This window comes from Podarcis raffonei, chromosome 11 (assembly GCF_027172205.1).
Source record: "Podarcis raffonei isolate rPodRaf1 chromosome 11, rPodRaf1.pri, whole genome shotgun sequence".
Classification (NCBI taxonomy): domain Eukaryota; kingdom Metazoa; phylum Chordata; class Lepidosauria; order Squamata; family Lacertidae; genus Podarcis; species Podarcis raffonei.
The window spans coordinates 22,867,721-22,891,949 of record NC_070612.1 but is presented as its reverse complement, the minus strand read 5'-3'; the positions used below and the strand labels follow the sequence as shown (position 1 = coordinate 22,891,949).

At 42.4% G+C, this 24,229-nt stretch overlaps 1 protein-coding gene across 2 annotated transcripts in view; it reads left to right on the top strand.

Moving 5' to 3' along the window:
• The first annotated feature begins 3,057 nt into the window (after positions 1-3,057).
• Positions 3,058-24,229, top strand: part of PLPP1 (phospholipid phosphatase 1) — an 87,062-nt gene continuing 65,890 nt past the window's right edge. Inside the window, exon 1 of one of the 2 annotated variants that reach the window (XM_053409267.1) lies at positions 3,058-3,440. In XM_053409267.1, coding sequence (XP_053265242.1) covers positions 3,383-3,440 — 58 coding nt within the window. In that variant the 5' untranslated portion in view covers positions 3,058-3,382. The remainder of the gene's footprint in view (positions 3,441-24,229) is intronic. The other variant, XM_053409268.1, reaches the window with a different exon arrangement.

Here is a 24,229-nt window from a genome sequence, read left to right as displayed (position 1 = left end):
AAATAAAGATTGCAAGCACTTAATAGTTTAACTCCAGCAATCTTATTGTCGTAATAGTATGCACATTGCATAAACTTCTTACTTATTATTTTTTACAGTCCAAAGTGATTCTTGTAATGTCCACTAGATTGTATGCCATGATACTGACTCATTATCTGAGTGCCTGTATAGCTAAAACATCCTTGCACAAGAGTGGAAGTATCAGCAGGTTTATTAAAATGGAGAAGTGGAGGGGAATGGTAATGGAATGACTGGTTTAGTTGGATGCAGGAGCAGGAGCTCTCCGCATTGCAACATTTTGTTCTACGGCCCACTAGTGACTAGTCATTTAGATATCACATATAAGGAGAGGCAGAAGAGAAACTCGGCTTTGTAGAAAGTGCTTGAACAATCATTTCTGTAATTTTATTTGCATTTATTTATTTATTTATTTGCATGGAGACCTGTAGTTGTTGTTAAATTCTTTTTACTGTTAACCCATTTCTCTATTGTGTCATCCTAGTTTACCACCTTGCCAACTGAGCTCCATTTTCACAGCGCATGAGGCCATTTTCACTTAAACCAGATTCCCCCCACATATAATTCAACTGCAAAATGTTGGTTATTGCTAGAATGCAATTTCAGTCATGTAATATTGTAAATTTTTTTTGCTTTCTATGCCTTGCTAACAATATTAACAAGTAGCATATTCCAGACTAAAAAGCGTTCTTAATGACACACTATGGAAAATGTCCTGAACCTGAACTCAAAGGATCAGGAAATACAAGGAATCTTTAATGTTTATAATTCGAGAAGTTGTCAGTCTGCTAAATCCTGTTTGACATTGCTCTGTTGCCTTGTAGCTTGACAATCTATTGCTCAACTATTTCTTGTAAGTGTCGGTGAGGTTGTAAGGTGAAATAGTTTGGACATGATGCTCGAATGCTGAGAATGTTACATTGATTAGTTTTGTTGTAGCACAGGGGTCAGCATAGCACAGCCCGCGGGCTGGATCAGGCCCGCGAGGGTCGTTAACTCGGTCCGGCCGCTGTCTGAGCTCCTTGGAAAAAAAGACAAAAAAGAGCGAAGCTGATGCGCGTTTTCGCGCAAAGTCCTCCTTCAGGAGGTGCAGGAGGAGGAAAAGGAGGCAGAGTTGCCCCTGGTGGGAAAAGAGGCACCATCCAGGGTGGGGGAGGAGGCGAGAAATTTATGGGGGGAGGAAAAAGAGAGAGGGTGGGGAGAACAGGCTGTGTGGCGGCGATCTGGCCTCCACTGCTGGCGGGAGGGCCCCCATCCCACCCCCGAAGCGTGGAAGAGGTGCTGCAAGCAGGAGGCCCAGCAGGCCACAACACAGCACCAAACCCAGGCAAGGACCCCCCCCCCCCCATCCAAACAATGACTATCATCAGTGCAGGTAAGAAAAAAATTATTTTTAATTTTTATCATCTACAATGCTGTCTGGCCTGCCTGGTGCTCTTGCATGGAATGTGTCCTTTTAAAATGCATCTGTGGGTTATTTGTGGGGCCTGTCTGGTGAGCATAGTGTGCATAGGAATTTGTTCACCCCCCCCTCGCCGCCAAATATAATCCAGCCCCCCCACAAGGTCTGAGGGACAGTGGACCGGCCCCCTGCTGAAAAAGTTTGCTGACTCGTGTTTTAGCATCAAAGGACTAAGTGGTAGTTTTGAAATGCCTGTAATAAATACATACTCAGAAATATAGAATAATGGAAAAATTTGAGGAGATTATTATTATTATTATTATTATTATTATTATTATTTTATTGAAAATTTTAAAACCAGTTACCAAATACAGTGTTGTCTTCCAGTACAGATACATATTCAGATGTTATGCAGTCAATTCTATATGTTACATAACCATATTCTATATAACAATTGCAGTGGAAGTTTCAGCTGGGCAAGGGGGTAAAATTTCTATGGCAAAATATCATTTTTTTATGTTGACAACAACCACAGCAACAACACCCTTCCTTAGGGAAAAACATAGTTCCCCCGATATGGTCATTGAATTGGTGTGTATGAAACAGCCTTCCTTTCAGCTAAAATGCAGTATTTCCAGATAGTACAGTGTTAGGTCTGTTATTATCAGTGAGTGAATCACTGATCTCTTGGTTTTATAACTGATTTGCATACTACAATCTCTTGCATTCAAAACAGATAATTAAGATGACAAGGCATGGATTGCAAAACATTTTAATAAGGGTAATCAACTTATTTCCACATCCCACGCACTTTTCCAATAAGGTTTTAGACAATAAAATCAGAGAGCCAACACTTCCTGGAATTTGAAAGTACATTTGAAATATAATTCCTCTTGTTATATAAAAAAATATTCAGAGTTGCATACTCATTTCGGACTCTTCGCTGTCCCAATATGTCAGCGGAGCAATTTATGTATTTTATATCTCAACAAACCTTATTACAATATAGGTTGAGAGATAAAAGTTCAGCTAGTAAGTTCCAGGGCTTTACAGTACAGTGATTCAGAGTCAACGTTTCTGACCAAGACTCATCGCAATCCATTGCAGCTGGGACTCCCCATTTACGTGTTGGGTTTTATTTAATGCAAGTGTAGTTATATAGACAGATGTAATGGAAAACACGTTTCCAATCTCCCCCTTGCATACTTTTATTAAACTTCAACTACCCCCCTGAATTTTATTGTTATTTTTTTTAAAAAATACTTCTTTCATTTGTATTTTTAAGAACTGACAGACAGGGCGAGGCCGGGGGAGTGAGAGAACAAAAATCACATCTCCTCCTTTAAATGACCGTGACCGCTTCCGGCAAACTGTGAGGAGAAAAAGTGCGCGCGCGCGCGTACCCATCAGGAGCGTAGGGGGCGGGAAATGAAGGGCGATTGCCAGCCTCCTGGTGGGCGGTGCGGCCTGGAGAAACGTACCTGAAACGTCGGAAAGAGAGCTCTGATTGGCCGCGTCGGAAGTAAGCGAAAAAGAAAGGCAAGAACGACTGGGCGGGGCAAAAATTGGTAGGATGATGGGCATGACGGGGGTGGGAGAGAATCGCTCGGCGGCGTCGGCGGCGTCGCGAGCCGGAGCACGCCGGCGGTGTGGGCGGAGCCTGCGCGAACCCCGCCTTTCCTTCCTTGGTCGCTCCCCTCCCCTCCCTTAAAGCACCAGCCCGTCCTCCGCGAGGGCCGCATAATAGTGGCGGCGCCTCAGGAGGAGCTTTGTGGTGCGGTTGGGGAGAGAGAGGGAGCGTGCTCCGCGACACCCGCCACCCCTCCTCCTCCTCGTTTCCTCCCTCGTCGCCTCAGCTGGCCCTGTGGCTGGATGCGGCTGAGCTCGGGCTCCCAGCCTGCGCGCCCCTGCCGCTGTTCGTGAGCCCGGCGCGGTCCACACGGAGTACCGGGCGCCGCCGCGATGTTTGACAAGACGAGGCTCCCTTATGTGGCGCTGGATTTGGTGTGTCTTATACTGGGTACGTCTCGGCCGGCCGGCCGCCCTGAGGGGAAAGGGGAGGAGGGAGGCGGCTGCGGGGAAAGGGAGGCTTGACGCCGGGGATGCTCCTTCGCTACGCGCTTCTTTTCCCTCTCCTGTCCCCCCACCCTTCACACAACACCCTTGTTTCGCGGGGCGGGCGCTGCTTTTTTGCGAGCTGCTTCGCGAACTACGCCTGAGAGCAGCATTCGCATATGTACATATATATCCCGTACCTGTATTGATATCCGGTGTGTGGAGTTTCACATGCGGTAGAAAAAAACCTCGCGTTTAATACGCGCTTGAAATATGGGTCCGTGTGTACATACATATGCGATACGTGTGTCCGGGTCTGCTTGGCTTCCATTGCATGTCAAGGGGCTAAACTTCGCTTTTTCCACCTCCCGCCGCCAAGGCTGTGAGGAAGGGTTGGAAAAAGAGGGCGGTGGGGCAGTGGGCTGCAAACACCGTACTTGCTTCCCCCATGTGCTCTGCCATCTTCCCTGCTTGCCATCACATTTTATTGTCGCTGCTCTTTTCTCCGCTTCTTCCATCCCTAAACTCACCTAAATTCGCAGGTCAGTCCCAACCCCCAATTGTCTCACCTGAAGAAACTTGGTCACTGCAGCTTCTTCTGTCCATAGCAGGATTGTGTAGAGTGGACTGGTGTAAGAATTGGTTTGAATCACTGGTGTACACCGAAAATTAAGAAACCTGCCTCTGTACACTGATAGTAGGTAGGACAGCGCTGGTAGGGTTTGTTGTCATGTAGCTGAAGTTTACTGGAAAACTGATGATATCATTTCCCTCCTATCTGGACAGGCTTGTATTTTTTTAAAAAAAGGAATAGCCGTGAACAGTTGTTCAGGTTGTTGATGTAAAAAAATGCAGATTTCCTTGATAACCCAGTCCAGCATTCTTTTCTATAGCTGCTGTTTGTCATCCTTACAAGCTGTGAAGAAATAGGTCTTCCCATTTCGGTCACAAGATATGAACACTCATTTCTAGGCTTTATTTTCTGAATATTATTTTCCCTTTTTCTGATCAAATGAGGAAATGAATATCCATTAGAGAGCTAACTGGGAAAAAGTGAGTAGTGTGCAGGTTTTCTTTTCTCAAGAATGGTAAGATTTCTTACCATTTTGTATTAGTTTTATGTTGTGTGGCCTTCGACAGCCTTGTTATGATATAGATTGTGACTTAAATGTAATTTTGGTACTAAATGATCAATTGCCTTTATAGCTAAACGTTTAGAGACTTTACCTTCGCGAGTGGTACTCTTAGTTTGCTAGACACTCATCATTTAATTACTAGGAATGATGACTGATACCTATAGTTGATGAGTACTGGCAGTTTGACCAATTCTAAACATACAGATTAAACTACAGTAATTGAAAATTTGTCACAATTCAAGAAGAGAGAGTGAGAGAACTTCTTGCTGTGTCTATTCTGGCATTTTAATTGAAAGAATAAGGGAATTTCTTTGCAATTGTCTTCTGTCAAAGTTAACATAAGATCTTGAGCTATGTCTTACCTTATCTATTTGAAATCCTTTCCAGTTCTGACAGCAGGCAGCAAAGAGGCAACAGGCCAATTTCAGTGTGACCATTTTTCTGCATGGGAGAATATATGAGAAAAATCTGTACCTCTGAATACTGTAAACGAAAAACCTGCAAAGAGGAGTGAACAGGAAACTAGTATCCTGTTTGTGGCATGCTGTTACAAAATCCATGCAGGTTTCTTTCTTTTGCTAATAAATTATATTGCTAGTGGTTATGCATTTGAAAGGCCTTGGTTTTTACCATGAACCTAGTAGCTGGTTTAAGGCTAGTTTGTACACCACTTAGGGAGTGGTTTATAAATCTTCTAAATAAAAATTCAATCTCAGATCTCCAGCTTTTTTATATTGACCTACCTTACAGGGTTACTGTAATACTTTCAAGTTCATGTATATGTGAAGCTTCTTGAATTAAGTGCTATACAAATGCTTTATAGTAATAATAATATACATTTCTCCCAATGGAGAAAAGTTTCTGGAACTGGTTTTATATCTGCCAGCTAATGCATCTGAATAAAAAAAGGATGCATGCAGCATCTTTTTTTTTTTTTAGTACATGCACCTTACTTGAATACAGTGTATAATTCATGGATGACCATTTAACTGAAAAAGGGAGAGTTCATGTGTGGTTTTCTTCAGGTTCAGTGGCGTTCAGCATTTGGATGAAATAGTTGATACTTCCAGAAGCTCAATTCAGATATGTCAAGCCATGTTTAAGCAAGTTGAACAATTGTTGGCAGGGCATAAGCAATGGCTTCTGATGAGCTAGCAAACCAGAACTGGAAAACATGGAAAACATGAACCAAGGTTTGTGATAACGAAGATTGCATTTCCCCAAATACAGTGGTACCTCGCAAGACGAATGCCTCGGAAGACAAAAAACTCGCAAGACGAAAGAGTTTTTCGTTTTTTGAGTTGCTTCGCAAAACGAATTTCCCTATGGGCTTGCTTCGCAAGACGAAAACGTCTTGCGAGTTTGTTTCCTTTTTCTTAAAACCGCTTGAGGAGGTACAGTTGCAACTTGACCGTGCTTCGCAAGACGAAAAACTCGCAAGACGGAAAGACTCGCGGAACGAATTAATTTCATCTTGCGAGGTACCACTGTATAGCCAAAGAGAAGCCCCAGCAGCAAAGAGTGGACAGAAGGTAATACAGTAATTCTTTGCAAGCTGCAAACCTGAGATTCCAAGGGATTATATTGCAGCAAAATCAATAATTTACCTATGTATACTTAAGGTTACGGTGGGTGATTTGATAATTATATCTCAAGCGGTGATGTCAGTTGTATCTTGCATCATTCTGTTTCAAGCATCACAGGCGGTTAAAGTGCTGTAGATTATCTCTCATGTCTTAAGAAGAAATGGTAGCTCATATTGGGTGGCACCACTATACAGGTGACACCCAGCTGTATTTCTTCTTGTCATCAGAATCAGGTGAGGTCATGTAGGTGCTGGACTAGTAGTCTCTGATCATTGTAATGGGTTGGTTGAGGGTGTATAAATTAAAACAGAATCCTGATAATACAGATGCTTTAGTTTGGTGGTTCCTGGCTCCAGGAATTATGTGAATGACCTGTTCTTGACAGTGCTGCTCTCTGCTTGAAAGAACAAGTGTGTAGGTTGGGAGTGTGTGTGCTTGCGTACTGTTGGATTCTACCATGTGATACTACATTGCAGCAGCAGCATGGAATGTTTTCCCCCAGCTATGGCTGTTTCTGCATAGGGATACTCTGGCCACAGTAATCCATGCTGTTAATAATGTCTCATTTGGATTACTATAATGCTGTCTACTTGGGGCTGTTCTTGAAGATGACCTGGAAACTCCAAGTAGTGCAAAATGAAGTGGCTTGGCTTCTGAGTGGAGTTCCCACATCTGTTTTTAAAAGATTTGCACAGGCTGCCAATACATTCCCAGTCTCAATTTTAAGGTGTTACAGATGACTCATAAAGCCCTGAATGGTTTGGTATCTAAATACTTGAAAAAGAACTTCTCCCTATATAGTCCTAATTTACCAGGGTTGCTCTCCTTATCGTCCTGCTTGTGGGAGCTTTATAACTGGAGCTGACTTGAGGTGGTTCCCCTGCCTTGGAACTCTTTGCTTTACGAAATCTTGCTAGAATATTCATTGCTGTTATTTCAGTCTGAGCTTAAAACCTGATATATTTGGATTTCTGATCTTTAAAAATTGAATTTTTACCTTCTTTTGTGATTTTATTGATGCTGATAGGGTTATTTGGCTGAATTTGGTGTTACCCTGCCCTGAGATATTCAGATTAAGGGCTGGATATAAATAGCCTAGCTATGGGTCTAATACCTGACCTGCTTCTTACATTACTTAATTTCAGAGACATGAAATAGCAGGATACCTATTTCTGTGTGCTCAAGAATACTGAAGGCTTTTTTGTTGTTGTTTTTTACAAGAGTGGTTATGATGTTAATTCAAGAGTGGTAAGAGACAAAGAGCATAATAATAAGAAGTGTTCGTTGAATCAGACCAAAGACCTACCTCATCCTGCATCCTGGTCCTCATAGTTGCCAGTCGCCCTGTGGCATGGCTTTCATGTAGTAGCTTGTAGGTGTGCATGAAATTCTTGTTGCTTATCTGCCAGGCTCTTTATATTTTGGCTGCTACCAGCAGGAATCTGATAGCCTGAAACCAGTGGGAGATCTGTGGTTGGTTTCTGTTGGAGTGCTTTGCACAGCAGTCCAAAAGAAAAGATTTTAAAAGACAGGATTGGTTAAATCACTTAGGGATTTTTGCGTTCTACAGGTTTGGAGTTCACTTTTGTGTTAGCCTCAGTCTTTAAACATTGATGATATTTTGTATTGCAATCTCAGATTTTAAGTGTACTCTTACCTTTGGTAAGTAGAAGTAATGTAGGGTAGGCTCCACCAGGAATTACTCCAATTAAAAACTGATTATGGTAGGATTGCTTTTATTTTGTGTAGTTCTAAGGTAAAGGAGACCTTTGGCCAAAAAATATTCTGGTGGGTTGTGCTCCATGTTCATATTCTGTCACCCAACACCCAGTCACAATATATTTTCCTTTCTGGAGATTTCCCCCCAAATATGCCTTAGTTGTTTGAGCTTGTTCCCTGGGTCAGGGACTGGCAGATTTCAGGTTTGCAGGATGTGCTGTGTCTGTGTCTTTCTTGTCTCTGTGTCTGTTTGTTTTTACTAGAACTTTCAAGATCCACCAACCACAGCCAAGCGCTAGGTAATGGGTTGTGTTGTGTTGTGCGTGTGGACATATATTTATGGGGGAAAGCCTTTTAGTTGTTGTGGGTGGTTTTTTTAATAAAAAGTAATACTGGGACTCAGAAACCCTTAGATCTACCAGTACATGCTGAACTGCCTTTTGATTACCCCTGGTCTGAGTAAAAAAAATCGATGCTGCTTATTCTGTGTTTTTAAATGGTATGTTCTTAATTGGAACATGTGGAAGTGGCTAATAACATTTGTGTGGATATCACCCATTAGGGCCATGTGTTAGGAAAGCTGTTTGATCAGCTTCAGTATCTCTACCTTGAAGTCTGGCCCTTTGGATTATTCAAAGTGCATGCAAAGTGTGTTATCTGCTGCCTTGTGGGACATCTTTGGGAGAAGAAAAGGCTAAGAGTAAACTCTACAGAAATCCGGAGTAGAGTTTTTAAGGCGGTTGGATGTCTTGTACGCCTCCTTCCGGCAACTCCTGTAGCCAAGCTGGTGCCAAATGTATTGCTTTGCTTTGTTTAGGACCACATCAGCAAGGCTGAGAGAGGGGGGCATCTTGGTGTCTGGGTAACCTAGGACATCTGTACACAGAGCCCAGGCCTCTGCTTCACAGAGGAGATGCACTCCATTGTCTCTCAAGACAGACAGGTGCCAACAACAGTGTGAAGTGTCTTGAACATTCAAAATGCTAAGAATTATAAGCTCTTAATTTATTGTTGAAAGACCGTATTTATTTGTAGCTGAAGTCCCATGTTACATATGTTGTTCAGTAGGGAAGTTATGAATCCATGATTTTGAAAGATACAAGTAGAATAATCCTATGTGCCATTTTCTAGAAAACCCAAAGACTCACACTATATTTAGCAATTGGGGCTATAGTTCTACCCTGTAGAAACACTTGGCTCTAGGTGCAATGAGGAAATACATTTTTACTATTTCCTGTCAATGACTCTAAATTACTGCTTTCCTAATGCAGCTGATGAAACAATTCTGGTGTTTAATTTACATTTGGCTTTAATTATGATGTTTGCTTCCAAAGCTGTGAGTAATTTAAGTTCCACTGCACTTCAGGTTTGCTTGCCTACTTTCTGTAAAAATGCTGCTGCAGGGTGACTAAGGCTGCGGTCCTATACCCATTCACCTGGAAGTAAGTCATACTGAGATCAATGGGACTTCTGAGTAGACATGTCTGGTGTTGTATTGTGGAATACTGCTGATGGGGCCCAAAAAACAGGTTGTAATCAAATGTGTGTTACGGCTGTCTGATTACCTTTTCAGGGGGTACAGTAAAGGAGAAGCAATGGGGAGGGGCATCTAATCCTTTTCCAGCTAGTTGTTTCCCTTATTCTGCCTCCTGCCCCCCGTAACTTCTCCCATAGTGTGTTAAGTGTGTATGCCCCTTCCCATTTAAAATTGTGGCAAAAAAACAGGAGGTAGCAAAATTTAGTTGCCCCCACTTTCTGCTGCATTTCCACTCCCCAGCACTGCAACAAAAAGTGATTTCCTTCCTTCATCTGAACAAGAGCAATGTGTAGTTTATGTCTCTGACATAAACATTACTTTTAGTTAGTTTGATCCTCCAGTCATTTGACTTCTTTTCTCTGCAGGTAGAAGGTTACAGCTTCAATACAGATCTGAGATTGCTCCAGTTCTCTGTGCTCCTGCCAATGTAGCAGTCCGAAAGCATACCAGTGCATGTAGATAAATAGGTACTGCTGCGGTGGGAAGGTAAATGGTGTTTCCGTGCACTCTGGCACTCATCACGGTGTCCCACTGTGCCAGAAGTGGTTTAGTCATGATGGCCACATGACCCGGAAAGCTGTCTGCGGATAAATGTCCACTCCTTTGACCTGGAACGAGATGAGTGCCACACCCCATAGCTGCTTTTGACTGGACTTAACTGTCCAGGGGCCCTTTACCTTTTTACCGTGACCAGTTCTCTGTGGGCCTGTAGACCAGTCTGCATTGCTTGAGTATTACCACTCTCCTTGTTCACTCTGAGTCCCAAGGTTCTGTGTAATACCACTTATCATACCATCACAGGGATAATAGACTTCTGAGGCAGAAAATGTTGCTTTCTTTTCTCTCTGAGCCTTTATAGATACACCAGATGACAGAACTCTAGATGTCTAGTGGTAGAACTCGGCGGTTCGAATACCCGCAGCGGGGTGAACTCCCGTCTTTCGGTCCCAGCTCCTGCCCACCTAGCAGTTTGGAAGCACCCCTAAGTGCAAGTAGATAAGGTACCGATCTCTTAAGTGAGATGGGCGCACAACCCTAGAGTCGGACACGACTGGCCCATACGGGCAGGGGTACCTTTACCTTTACCTTTTTACATGCCTAATAAAGGTGGCAAACTAATTGTGCTGTTGCCCATGTGCCTTGTCATTCTTCTGCTGTCTAATGCTTTAGGCAGCCATTGTTTGTAGGATGCATTCTTCATACAGAAGATATCATAAACATGCTTTCAATGGACTGAAGTCAATGGGAAAGCTTCTTGGTAAATGTGTTGGTGATTGTTTTACAGTTTTTTTAAGATGGGGAGTGATCTTAAATTGGAAAGGCTTACTTTCAAAATATTGTAGTAAATATTCCCTAAGTTCCCCAAGGTATTAAAAGATCACATTTTATTGTGGAAGAAAGCAGAAAGGCTTAAATTGCAAACAATCCCCTTGGTCTGGCATAGTTTCTCAGTGGTTGGTCATGCCTGTGATACTCTTGCTGCCAAGAACAGCACTGGGGAGCGCTATCATTGTGTAGCATAATGGCAGTCTACCATACCCAGGCCCAGAGGCAGTTAACCTTCATCATAATTCTGTTTGCTGCAGAGGAAGTGAAAGAAACCAAACTATGGTTTTACTAAGCCAGAGTTGGTTTTGGGCATCACACTAGTTGTTTTCTTTTGAAAGCAGGGCAATAAGACAGTTTAGCCTGAAGTCATCAAAGCCTATCTTACCACCAATTAATTATAACAGTTTTCTATCTAATAGGAAGTTGTACAACTATACTTGAGGGGTTTGTAGCTTTTATTCCCATCTGTAACTCATGCATTAAATTGTTAAGGACTTAACAACTGGTGCTTCTGTTCTGGCTTTTTGTGTAGATACTCAGATTGCTGTGCTAGACAGTCCAGTTGTTCTATAGACAAATTTGCCCCTTTTATGGAGAAACAGCCCATAAATATGGCTTGGAGAAGAGCTGGAGGTAAGGGCAACTGAAACATGTTCTCAGAGTTGTTGATGAGAAGCACTTTTACAATTGGTTGACTAAGGAACATATTTTCAATTGGCTTGACCATGTGGGAAGTATAGAAATTGCTTTGCCTCTTGCATAGTTTTATATACCCAAATCTGTTATCATGCAGTCTGGCATTTTTCTCTTGACAGCAATTATTTCAACCATATGAAACTTTCTTTGTATTTGCGTGTGTGTTACAAAGTGTAAAACAATAAATAAATAGCAACAAAAACAATGATATTTTCCCCCTTCCCCCAATTTTTCCCATATGGACCAAATCTGGGTGACTCTTGATGCCAGAACATATTGGTAGAATAAACTTTGAATATGTAGTGAACATTTAAAACCCAGTAACTAATGTTGTATGTTTACAAGTAAAACCAAATGGGCGTTTTAAACCAATTTAAACAATGACCATCAAGTGATGTGACAAACTGATGAATTGTGTGATAGAACACTTTATGTTGGTTGATTTAGTTTAGTGCAATTAAACTGGCATTTGACAGTTAAGTGGTATGTTTGGGTCTGTGAATTAGGAGACAGTAAATAAGAAACACTGTATGGAACAATTTTGTCTGCTTTGTATAGTCTTCTTAGTATATGCTCTTAAAATATGAATAAAATCAGAAGTAACTTGTGCCTATTCCAAATTTCAATGGTTTAGAGAAAACTGTGATTTAAATAGTTCTCTGATAAGCCTAATGCCATGCTTTGTATTCGCGTGTGTCTAATAAGACTTCACAAACTGGTTGCTTCTGTTATGTTTTCTTGTAATACTGACAGTCCATCCTTGGACCATCTGGGAATCTCCTGACTTTACCTTGGAAGCAACAGCTTTTGTCCTCTTTGTATTTAGTGGGTGCGTCTCTTCTTGGGAATGATTGAATGAGTCTCAAGGTGGTATTACTGTGAAAAAAATAAAACTCCAAAATGCCCCTTGACTCTTTAATTGACCTATAATTGATAGGATTTTCTGCATGAGCAGGCCTGTAGTAGTTTAGCTACATGTGTTGCCAAATGGCTGCAGTTAACTCTCATAAAATATAGTTGTACTGTCCTGAGCAGAGTCTTTATGATTATACTAGTATTTGCTACTATATTAGATCAGTTAGATAAGCTGACAGCAAAGATTGACAGTAATCCCTCATCTATGCATCAAGCCCAATTCCATATACATGAAAATCATATATAATCAAACCTTTGGAGCCACCCTGCAGTTAGCAGGTGTGTGGGGTGGGGGAGAGAAAGAGCATCCCCAGCACGCCCAGATCCAGTGCACTGAGTGGGCCTGTGAATGGGCTTTTTGAAAAGCAAGAGAAAACCTGGACGAAGTCTCCATCTTTCCACACTCGTTGCAAAAATTAAAGGGTACTTTGACTGACATAGTCAAATGTTTTTAGGGAATTTTCCATACTCCATGAAATGATGGTTTGGATTGTTACATAGGAACTTATTGCTTAGCGTATATTCACACTTACAGCATAACTTCAAAAATGAAGCTTCTCAAGGAGAATTGCTGTGTCCTTTAAAATACAGAAAGATTTTTTTTCTACAGGAGATGGTTCTCCCTTCAAGAGTTCCTTGCATTTGCTTTGGCCAGAGCTGTGGCTTTTTTAAAAAAGAAAATTTTATAATGGTTATTTTCACATTTTGCTGGAAAGGATGAAGGGTTAGTTTTCCACCCAAGAAAAACCCCAAACTGCCCTTCACATTTGTTAAAACGTGTGTGTGTGTGTGTGTGTGTGTGCGCGCGCGCACACACACACACACACACTTTAGGATGCCCATTACTGGAGCTCTTTGCTACCTTAGAAATATGAGCACCTATATATATTCTATTAAAATATTTTACTACTTAAAACATACATTGCAATTTGGTTTATGTCCCACAATATAAAAATGACATGGTTTTAAAGTAAGTTCTGGAAATGTTTCCAGTCTTGCATGCTATGGAAACTCCAGTGTGCCAAGGGAAGGGATGGTTCCCATTATATCCAGAAGGGCTTTATGTTTAGTACTTTTGTTTCACGGTGCTCTTCATGTAGTATGAGGTGATAGTCTAGTCTAGTTCAGTATTGTGCCAACTCTGGCTTATGCTGTACAATAATGTGGTTATGAAATGGCTATTAGTTTGTCTGTCCCCAGTTACCCACTCCCATAGGCCTATTGAAAGGAGAAGTATTTGAATGTTCTTCCTGTAACTCAGATGTTGTGTACAAAGTTCATGGTCATTCACTCCCTTTTACTTCTGCTTACGCAAAAGTGACAGTAGTGTAATACTTTCCATTAGGTACCATCAAAATGTTACAAAGTAGTGCACAAGCTTTCAAGTTCAGCTTTTCAGTAGTCGTTCAGTATTTTGTGATTTTTGTGATGCTTTAAAAGATACTACACTCCTGTTTGCTTTGGATTTTCTCTGATGGACTGGCACAGCTACCAGTTTCTTTTTCTTTTTCATTTTCATTAAGTGTCTGTGCACCAGTTTAGGGTGGAGACATGTTTTAAATAATTAGCTGATTTTACAGGCTTTATATGGAATAGAAAAATACTAGATTATAAAAAGAAGTCTTTTTCATGTGAGAAAGTATGCCTAATACTTGCTTGTCAACATAAAGTGTTGCTTAATAAACCTAGTGACAATCCGTTAAACTTTCCAGTGTGAAGATTAAATTGTCTAGCATAAAATGAAATGTGCTTTTTAAAAGGCCTCATTTATAGCTGTACTCCAGATGAAACCATGATGTGTGACTGATTCTGAAGTGCTTTGTAAAGGGATGCTCTCCTTCTCCAGTATTTGTAAAAAATATTTATCCACTTCACAGTATCTGGAATTCTGTAACTGATTTTTGCATTGGTTTTTCTGCCATGGGATGTTCTGCCATAAAATGTTCTATATAATCTAGAGGCAGCCTTCTCTGAAGCCGCCTTATGAAGCTTTGTTTTACTATCCTGCCCTTTTATTTATTTTCTTTGCACAGTTGATAAGACTTTAAATAGCCATGGTGAAAGTACACAAGATCAAAGTAATTTTAAGCAAACAGACCTGTGATCGTTGGAATAGGGGGGGAAGTGGGCTGACCCTCTGAGCTATTGCATTGAGAGGGTGGCTTGGACAGGGCTGACATGTAAGTCCTAGATTCAACATCTATCATCTTGAAGAAAAAGGTATCTGGTTGAAGAGTAAGGAAGAGTTGCTTTCTGTGAACTTTGAGACCTGTTGCAAAGCTTGGTAGATAATACTGAACTGAATAGATTAGTGGTCTGATGTTTTATAAAGGCAAAAACTTCTGTTCCAGGTGTGGGGAACCTTTGGCATTGCACTGTTGCTGTATTACAACTCCTGTCAATCCTAGCAAACATAGCCAGTGGCCAAGGGTGTTGGGAGTTGTGTAGTTCAGCAACATGTGGAAGACCAGAGGTCCCCCATACTTGTTTTATTCCCACAGTACTTAGGTAGTAACTTATTTATTTGCACTGGGGACCAATCCAAGGGTTGTATCCAGTGCTGTCAGTCCGCTGACTCAAAGGCCCTTATGCTAGTGATGGATTCCTGTGTTGCACAGCATTGAGAAATAAACCAATACAATAGGTCTGCTGGTGAAACCAATGATTTGATTAATTTATGTTGCATATACTGTAGTACTTAATAAAAGCAATCTAAGTGGTTTGCAAAGAAACGTACAGAGATACCCAATAAATATTTAATCAAAGAACCATGTAATTCAATCAAATTAGAATGTGGAATAATTAAAATTGCACTAGTGGAAAGGGCTCATCAACCTTGGGAAGGTAGCTTATCTAGGAGAAGGAAACCTCTACTGCTGGAAGAAGTGCTAAGGAGTAAACCCTAGACAAATCTGGAGTGGAGTCCCTAAGATGGTTGGATGGTGCCTTGTATGCCTCCTTTTGGCAACTTTGGCAAATTTCTTGCTCTGCTTTTCTTGGACCACATCAGTGAGGTCAAGCGGGGGTTCTTGTCGCCTGGGCAGCCCAGGACCTCTATACACACTGCCCAGGCTTGTGCCCCGGGGATGTCACTTCAGTGCAGCTAACACAGCAGTTTGACTTCACCCTTGGAGATGTACTCCATTGTCTCTGCCAACTACTACTACTACTAGTGGAAATATCGTGAAACTACTTTTTATTTTAGTGCCCTTATACATGCAAATGCAAGATTTTGGGAGAAGTCCTGTTGTGCAGTTGGGAAACAATGCTAAGATTGTATATTTATTATTATTTCACAGTGTTTATGTACCATGTGATTGTAATAAAACCTCATAATTCAGGATTGCTATTTTAACCTACAGATAAAGCATTTAACCACTTATAAATTAAAATTTTGTGAAGGATAGCTTTAATTGATGGTACTGAGAACACACATGATTATTATTTTTGAGATTATTTTGTTTCTGGTGTGTTATATCTGAGAATGAAAGAAAATATGAAAGATGGCTTTATTAACATTACTGTGTGCATGCTTCAGTATGTAAAAAAACCCCCTTTATTAAGAAAGCTGCAATATGCAATTTATTTAAATCCAACAATTAATTAGCTGTGATCACCTTTTTTTTAGAAAAATATCTGTTCACAACCTTCTTATGTTTGGTTTTTGATTGCCTCTGCTGTGCTGCTTCTGTAATCTAACTTCTTGCTTCCTTTAGTGATTTGAGCTACAGAATACTGTTTACCAGGAAAATATTTCTGAAACCAAAGCTCTCTTTGTATCTATTCAAAACAAAAGAAAATGCTTGAATCTGTGAGCAAAGTTGGAGGGGGCTCTATTGCTAGAGCCTGATGCTGTTCCTGCCAGATAGCATTTATGGCTTCTGTGTTCTGCAGTAGCTCTTTTCTATGGCAAAGGATACCAAGCTTCCTGCTAGAAAGCCACATAGCTGCATCCAAATTCTCTTAAATTCAGGAATACTTCCTGTGCACCCTTTGTACTTTCCTCTGTGGTTAAAAGCGGAAATGTGAGCTGATTTCACCATTGAAATGCCAACTGTTAATCAGTATCATGACAGAAAAAATATAGCATGGATCAATGTGGTGGTTTCAGCTATGAAGTTGGCTTTTGTATTTGCTGCATATGCAAGAGAACGTTGAGGGACATCATGTTATGTTAACAGAACATCTTGTTATGCTAATCGGGCATGGTTGGGCTATTTTTGCTGTGTGTGGTGCTTTTCCAGGGCTTATAAAAACTTCAATCTTAGCTGGAATATTTTCCTAATGTAAACCAATTAATTAAAAAACCAGGCATATTTTTGCCAAGGGAAGCACATTTTTCACCTTTGGATATTAACATGTTGGCACTCCTTTTCCTGTGGACTTTAACTTTCAGAACTGAGGATTTCCTTTTGGTTCCCCCGCCCTGCTTGTGTTTCCTTCCCTAAAGGCTTCTAAGCCAGGACAATTGTGTCCAATTCTCCCAACTGAAATGCTTGGCTTTTTGGCTAGCGAATGCTGTGGTTAGATAAACTGGTGTTAATTGACCGAAAGTTCACATTTGTGTTGGATATAATTCCAAAAGTTTTAATTCTGTAATTTATTTTTAATCTTGTCATTTGGTGCTTTGAAAAGGATTGTGATAATTTTTATTTATGTATATTAAGGTATTTTATAGGGCTTTTCAGGACTGTGTGACCCTCTCAGGGTGGTTCACTTAATAAAACAATAAAACACAAATATGAAGACATAACTTAGGCTAAAAATCAGCAGGAAAATAGATCTCCCCGTATAGCAGCAGTGAATAAATTACTTTTTAAAGCCTGGACCAGCCTCAAATAGGTTAAAAGTGAATGTAATGCAGCCAATTTCTTTAAAAGCCACTAATGAAAGAGCAAAGAGCACTTCCTGTGGGAGGGAGTTCCATAATGAGGATAACAAATGCCCCCAAATTAGGCTGGAAAACAGATTAGAATTGAACTAAACAATCAGTATCTTAGAGAAACACCTGGAACCATGAAACCACTCTTTCCAGTATCTTATTGAAGAGTGGAACATGAGATACTGGCTAATAGTTATTAATAACCAGAGGGTCCATATTTGCATTTTTTGGAACAGGTGTCTAACCATTGTTCCTCTGAGATCAGTAAGCATTGCACTCTCTTTCAGAGAAGCATGAACTGCCATCAAGGTAAAGGTGATAAGCCCTAACCTGGCAGATTTTAATAATTAGGTAGAGTAAGGATCCATAGGTAGATGATAGGCCTTAATTCTCAACTCTCTCACATCACCAACTGGCACAAGCTGAAAAGCAGCCAGCACCACCTCTGAGACTCCCTCTGTAAAGCTCAGACAAGGAGATTGTTACTCAGCAGGGCAGGTGGTACAGCAGCAGAATCCAAGGCTTATCTCTAGTCCTTGACACCATGTAGAGAGACTGAGAGCTGTCTGGACACACATTTGCTTTCCAGCCATGTTTCAGTAATGCAGCAAGAAGTTAACAACTTCCCATTAGTTGAGCTAACATTCACAAAAAGCACCTTGAAATTTGGGTGCCTACAAAATGGAGAGGGAGCACAGATATCTGGCTCCCTTTCATTTACCACGTCTACTTCTCACATTGCCATAGCATCATCTGCTCCTTAAAATCCAAATGGTACCCTCTTCTTCCTGCCCCCACTTTATTCCTTATCCCTAAATTCATTTTAGCTCCAACTGACTTAAAATTCATTGATAGAACAGACCCACCAATTCCAATTAAATATAATTATATTGTTAACATAAGTGAGAGGAGAAATAGTTTCTTTGGCTTTGTGGAGGAAAAATGATAAAGTTGGTGCAGCATCTTGCATTTGTGATTCTTCTCTCTTGTTGAGTGCTGGAGTGGCTAAGATATAGCACTCCACCTAGCCAGGGTATAGTCCCTTTAACCCAGAGCCTTCCAAACTGTGTGTTGCAATACAGTGTGTAGGTGTGTCGCATGAACACTTCCTGCACGCCTCCCAGGGCTAGAAAGGGGTTAGCTTAACCTCTGGTTTGCTAGTAAAACTGAATTACTTGTTTCACAAAATGATGCATGTCTAAAAACTGTGCCACCAACATGAAAAGTTTGGAAAGCTCTACTTTAACCCAATCTGCTTTGACTGACAGCAGTTGTTTAGGGTTTACTTATCCTGTGAGTTGGGGATGACAAGGTGAAGACCTTCCTGAATCCAGAAAGTATGCCATATCATAGGAATCTTGTCTTAGTTGAGCCTGATGAAAATAGGTAGCAGCTTCCTTGTCCTTTTTTTTGTCAGGTTTAATCAGACCACAAGGATTAGGTCTGTACCTCAAGGCTTGTGACTTCTAGTCTCAGAACTGATTGTATGCTTGTAATTTGGTTGTGAGCATTATTGATGTCTCCCCTATAGGTTGTGCCTCCATTCCTGAGAAATTAACACAAGTGCCGCCTCCTCCATCACTGTTGAGATTGTTCATGAGCGTTAGTGGCTGTGTCATAGAATGGCAGCTGTGAATCGCAGACAAGAGCTACAGTTGTCCATACTGAATGTCTACACAATATTTGGTGTATTTTAAAATATTGTGGTATTTTTGCCCCCCTCCTCATAAAGGCTGCTTGAGGCAAATGCTGATGTTTTTTAAACTCTGATTTACATGATTAGTGCTTCCTGCTGTATCACATAAGTAAGGGGTGTGAAACCATTTTCAGTCTGAGGACTACATTCCCTTACTGGCACATGCATAGTGGGTAGACAAGTGGATGTGAATTTTACCTTCATACAATAGGCTGATTTCTACGCACTGTCTCACACCCCTCTCTATCTTATATCCAGGCAAAGAAGATTTAATACCACTTCAAGGACAAATTCCAGCCAGACAAAAACACTCAGAGGCCTAACTCCACAACCTCCTTTAAGGAGTGTGCCTGCGGAGAGTCCAAAGGGCCAGACAGAAAGGCCTGGAGGGCCACATTAGGTTCCCCTTTCTTCATTTAAGTGATATTGTATCTTTCTTTTTTTTAAAATGGTAAACAAGGTCAAGATTCATTCTCTCCCTGATCAGTGTTCTCTTGTTTCCAGTACCTCATATGGTCTTTATTTTTAAAAGCTCCACAGCCACTCCCAGTTCATATTTCTGAAATGTTATGAATGCTAATATAGGACACACTAGAACTTGCAATGACTTGTTTGTAATTGCTGCTGCTTCTAGCTGCATATTGTTGAAAGTGAGCAATGTTCAATTTATAGGACCTGTCTCACCAAGCTCCTTTAGCAGTTCTATTTTCCTAATGCAAGATAGGCTTTTTATTTGGTAATTTAGGAGGGGCAAATAAGGCGCACCTTCTAGTAATTCATTGGCTTGCATCCAGAGATGTTTTCTGATAGTCGAAAGGCACTTCCATGTGCACAAAGCAGCCCTGCTGAATTCTCCTGATTCCCCGTCCCATTGCTCTTCATGTCCCATCAACCCCTGTTCCAGATGGTCACTCAAGCTTCTGGAGTGGCTATTTGGGGAGGCGCTCAGCTTGTAGTGGAAGAGGTCAGCAAGGTCCTCTTGTGCTAATGGAGTTTCACTTATCCAGCTCTGGCTCCCAACACGTTATATGAAGTCTATTTTACAGTTTCCCCCCTCTGATTTAGTCTGTTTTATCTTGCTCAAGATCACAGAGTATGTGGGCAAGCTGGGGTTTCAAACTTGAAGTTGCACCTGCTGTTTGAACGGAGCTCTGTACACATAGGATTTCCCTTTCCTTTTCACCTCACTGTACTCCCCCTCCAAATCTGCTCTGAATAATCCCTCAGCCCTCTGGAATAGTTGTTGAGGGTGGGCGCGGGGCTTTAGGGGTGAGGAGGAAGTTCCATTGTGCAAGTGGAAGTCTGTTACATGAGTGGAATGGTAGTGTTGGATACCACTTTACATCTTGCACAGATCAACCATTCAGTCTGTTGGACTAGGTCTTATGGTACCCCAACAATCTATAACAGGGGTGTCAAACTCAAATTCATCGGGGGCCGCATCGGCAGTTTGGTCACCCTCAAAGGGCCGGTTGTATTGGCCTAAAATATTTGAGCAGGCTGAGACCCCCGAAGTTGATGGGCTTTGACATTTAAATGGGGTGTGTGTGGCATGTGATAAATTATGTGAGGTTCGAGCTGGTCTTTGACCAGTAATAAATTATGATGATGATGATGTGAGGTGGGGCCTACCTGCCCCCCCATAATATTTTATTCAGACTGACACCCCTGTTATGAAAGATTACTAAAGCCTGCCCCTGTGGTGATGTATCATAACATTGTGCAGGCCCAGTCTGAGGGCACCTTTACTGGACTGCGTCTTGTGGCTGGGGCTTGTCTGCGCCTTCTCTTCCTTCTCCGCCTGTTGCTGCCTCCTCCCTGTGCCAGGCGCTGGTGGGGGGGGGGAGATGTGCCAGTTGCACCCCAGTTTCTGGCGGGGGCCAATGCTGCTTGTTCCTCCCTCTGCTTTTCAACACTGCAATATATCACTACCGTATCACGGTCGCTACCATATCACAACATCACTATCACAATGTTGAAAAGTTGATATCGTCTGCTTTTAGGGGCTGAGGGGCTTACTCAGTACGGACAGGGGCACTCCTAGGAATTTATTGGATTTCAAATCCCATTGAGGGGGGACAGGGGCGGACTTTGGTAATATGGCACCCACCCTGAGTGAGGACAAAATTTGGTGCCCCCCCAATAGAATAAATAGGCATCGTTATCATTATTTTGTGCTCCCTTGGCTTGGGGCAGGTGAGGCGCCCACATGGCCCCAAATCTGGCGCTGGTGGAGGAAGTACATTTCCACAACCGGCCGAGCTGCCCCTGTGGATCCTGCTGCCTGAGGCAGCCGCCTCCCCTTGCCCTCCGTGGCAAGCCGAGGCTGAGGGGGACGTTTGCTTGCCCAGGCGCCGGGCTCCCGTCCACTTGCTCCGGCGCGCCTGCTGCAGCCCTGCTGCCAGTAGCCATCGGGGAAGGCGGCCGGCCGGGCTCCGGGGCTCGTGGGGCCCGCCGGCAGAGGGTGGCGCTGCGCCTCGCCTGGGCGTGGAAGCCCTGCTGGCACGTTGTTTCCCACGCCGCGCGTCCGCGCCGCGCTCCCGCCTCCATCTCGGCTCGCTCCCTCCTGTCCTCCGCCTCCGCGCCCGCAGCGGAGACCGAGCATGGTGCCAGCAGCGGCTGCCGGGGCGCGCGGAGGAGCGTCCGGCCGGGCAGCTCCGCTCCGCTTGCTGCTGCTGCTTGTGCTGGGCGCCTCCTGGGTGGCACGCCCGCCAAACCGGGGCGGCTGCCAGAGACGTGGCAGCCCGCGGGACGAGGCGGGCAGCCTGCGGGGTCACGCCGGCGGGGGACCTACGGAGGCGGCCTCTCTGCTCGCCACCTCCTTCGTGCTGAAAGGCGACGCGGCGCACAACCAGGCAATGGTGCACTGGACGGGCGAGAACAGCAGCGAGAACGGCGGCTACACGGGCCACATGACGAGGTCTGGCGGGCCGGATTTGGCCCGCGGGCCTTGTGCTTGACACCCGTGATCTATAACTTAAAGTTAATTAATTTTGTCCATAAACTTTTTTTTAACTTCTTAAAAAAACTAATACAATTTTTAAAATCATGGTTTTTTAGAGACAACCTAAGAAGAAGAAAAATTAAGCATAGGGATATAGAGTAAAGAGCTGTTGAGTTGCCTTACTTAAGGCCATTAAGGTCATACATGCCACTTTAGAGCACTTCTGCAGGTATGTATTTATGTCTTGCCCTTCTGTTAAAATGTAATCAAAGGAGCTTACAAGGAGAGGAGGAGATGCTGGGAAGCCCCTGAAAGTTCAGCAAAAGGAAAGCAACTGAGCCTATCAGTGTTTTAAAAAGGCATTTGTGCACACCATCATTGGAGTGTGTACTGATATTTTAAGGTTTTTGAACTGGCATGGAACAGTAGAGGTGCAAATGACAATACTAGTTGCCTGCTAAGTAGGTAATGTAGAGAGGCTGCAATATGCAGTTCTTCAGTTCACGCATCACACCAGCTATAGTTTTGCAACCAACAGTTAGGGACTTGCAGATTTACAGCAGGTAAACTATGGTTTAGGCCTGTTTGTTTGTTTTCATTTGTTATCTGCTGAGCACTCCAGGCTCACTCCCATCTTCATGGTTCAGTCTCCGCATTGGCAGGAAAGACTGCCTGAGACCCTGAGGGACGCTCTATTCTGTAACTTCCAACATTTCTCTGATGAGAATAGGGGCACCTCACTCCATAATGATGATTTTACTATTTATACCACACATATCTTACTGGGTTGCCCCAGCCACTCTGGGCAACTTCCAACATATATAAAAACCACAATAAAACATTTTAAAACTCCCCCATACAGGATTGCCTTTAAACAGCTCAGGGGTCAGATAGCTCCATACCCTCCAACATTGCTCCAAAGAAAATAGGGACATCCTAAGGAAAACTGGGACATTCCGGGATCAAATCAGAAACCGGGACAGCTTCTCTAAATCAGGGATGTCCCTGGAAAATAGGGACACTTGGAGGCTCTGCTATTCATATTTCTCCCAACATTTCCTCCTTCCATTTACCCGGGGGGGGGGGGGGGAGGAAAAACATGATCAAATAGTTATTTTGAGGTGTATGTTTTGAGGCAATGTTTTATTTGCATTTTCTTTTCTTTTTGTGTGTTGCCCTGGAAGCTGTGCTGAAGGGTAGTATAGAAATCTTTTAAAGAATTTACAAACAATTCCCATGGGCCTTGACATATTTGCAGTAATCTGTTAAAATTGAAGGTGTGTCTGAGTCCCATGGAAATTAATGGGACACAAGCACAATGTTAAACACTTGAACCCAATGACTTCAATAGAGCTTTTGTTACACCTGAGAAGAACAGTCTAGCTGGATCAGATATCCTTCAGTCATCATTTGGTTTCCATTAGGGAGCCAGCTAAATAAATAGAGATCACAAAGACGATAACCAGCACTCTCTTTGACCCAGTATGTAGTATTGCAAAGAGAAGCATTCTGTTTCCCTATATGAAGATTTCATTTAGCTGTCATGGTTAATTGCTTTTGATGGTTTTATAGCCATTAAAGCTAGTGGCCATCATCTTGCGGCAGTGAATTCCGCAAGTTAATATATCTGTCAGTGTGTTTTCATATGCAGGATCCTACTTACAGAATTGGTATAATTATTCTCTCCTGAGTGAAACTTTCTCCGTGACTGTCAACGACCCTGGTTTCTATTCTGTAATTTAGCCAAATATGAAGGGGGAACTTTCCAAGGCTGCTAAAAATGAAAGTACAAGAGAAGGGGTTACCCTTGAGAAGGAACATTGCAAGCCAAATACTCCTGATAAAGGCTTACTGCTAACCATAAAATGAGTGAGTGTGGTAAAAACAAAAATGTTTTAATACTACCCAAGTTAGAATTGTTATCTTGCACAGACTTGAATGGTAGCCAGAGTCTTGTCCCTCCTTTGTCACCTTGGCATTATTTCTTTTCTGAATTGCCTTGGGGGAATCAAGTTCTCCTCCCTATCTAATTTTATAGACTACTGTTAACATTTCTAAACTTGCCATGTATGCTTAATAGAAACCAGACATCCTCATTACTGAGTTTTTGCTGTTGTAGCAGAAAGTACTTCTTTGCCCTTGGAAGACAGTGGAAAAAATGGTTGCGAAAAGCTAGGAACCCTGGCAGGGGCAGTTTGGCAAGGAGTGTTGGGACATCATTCAACAGAACTTTGAGTTGACTGGTAAGGGTGTTGTGGAAATTAAATGTGGGGCATCTGTGGAGCGGTTGGCATAGTGAGAGGCTGAGTATACA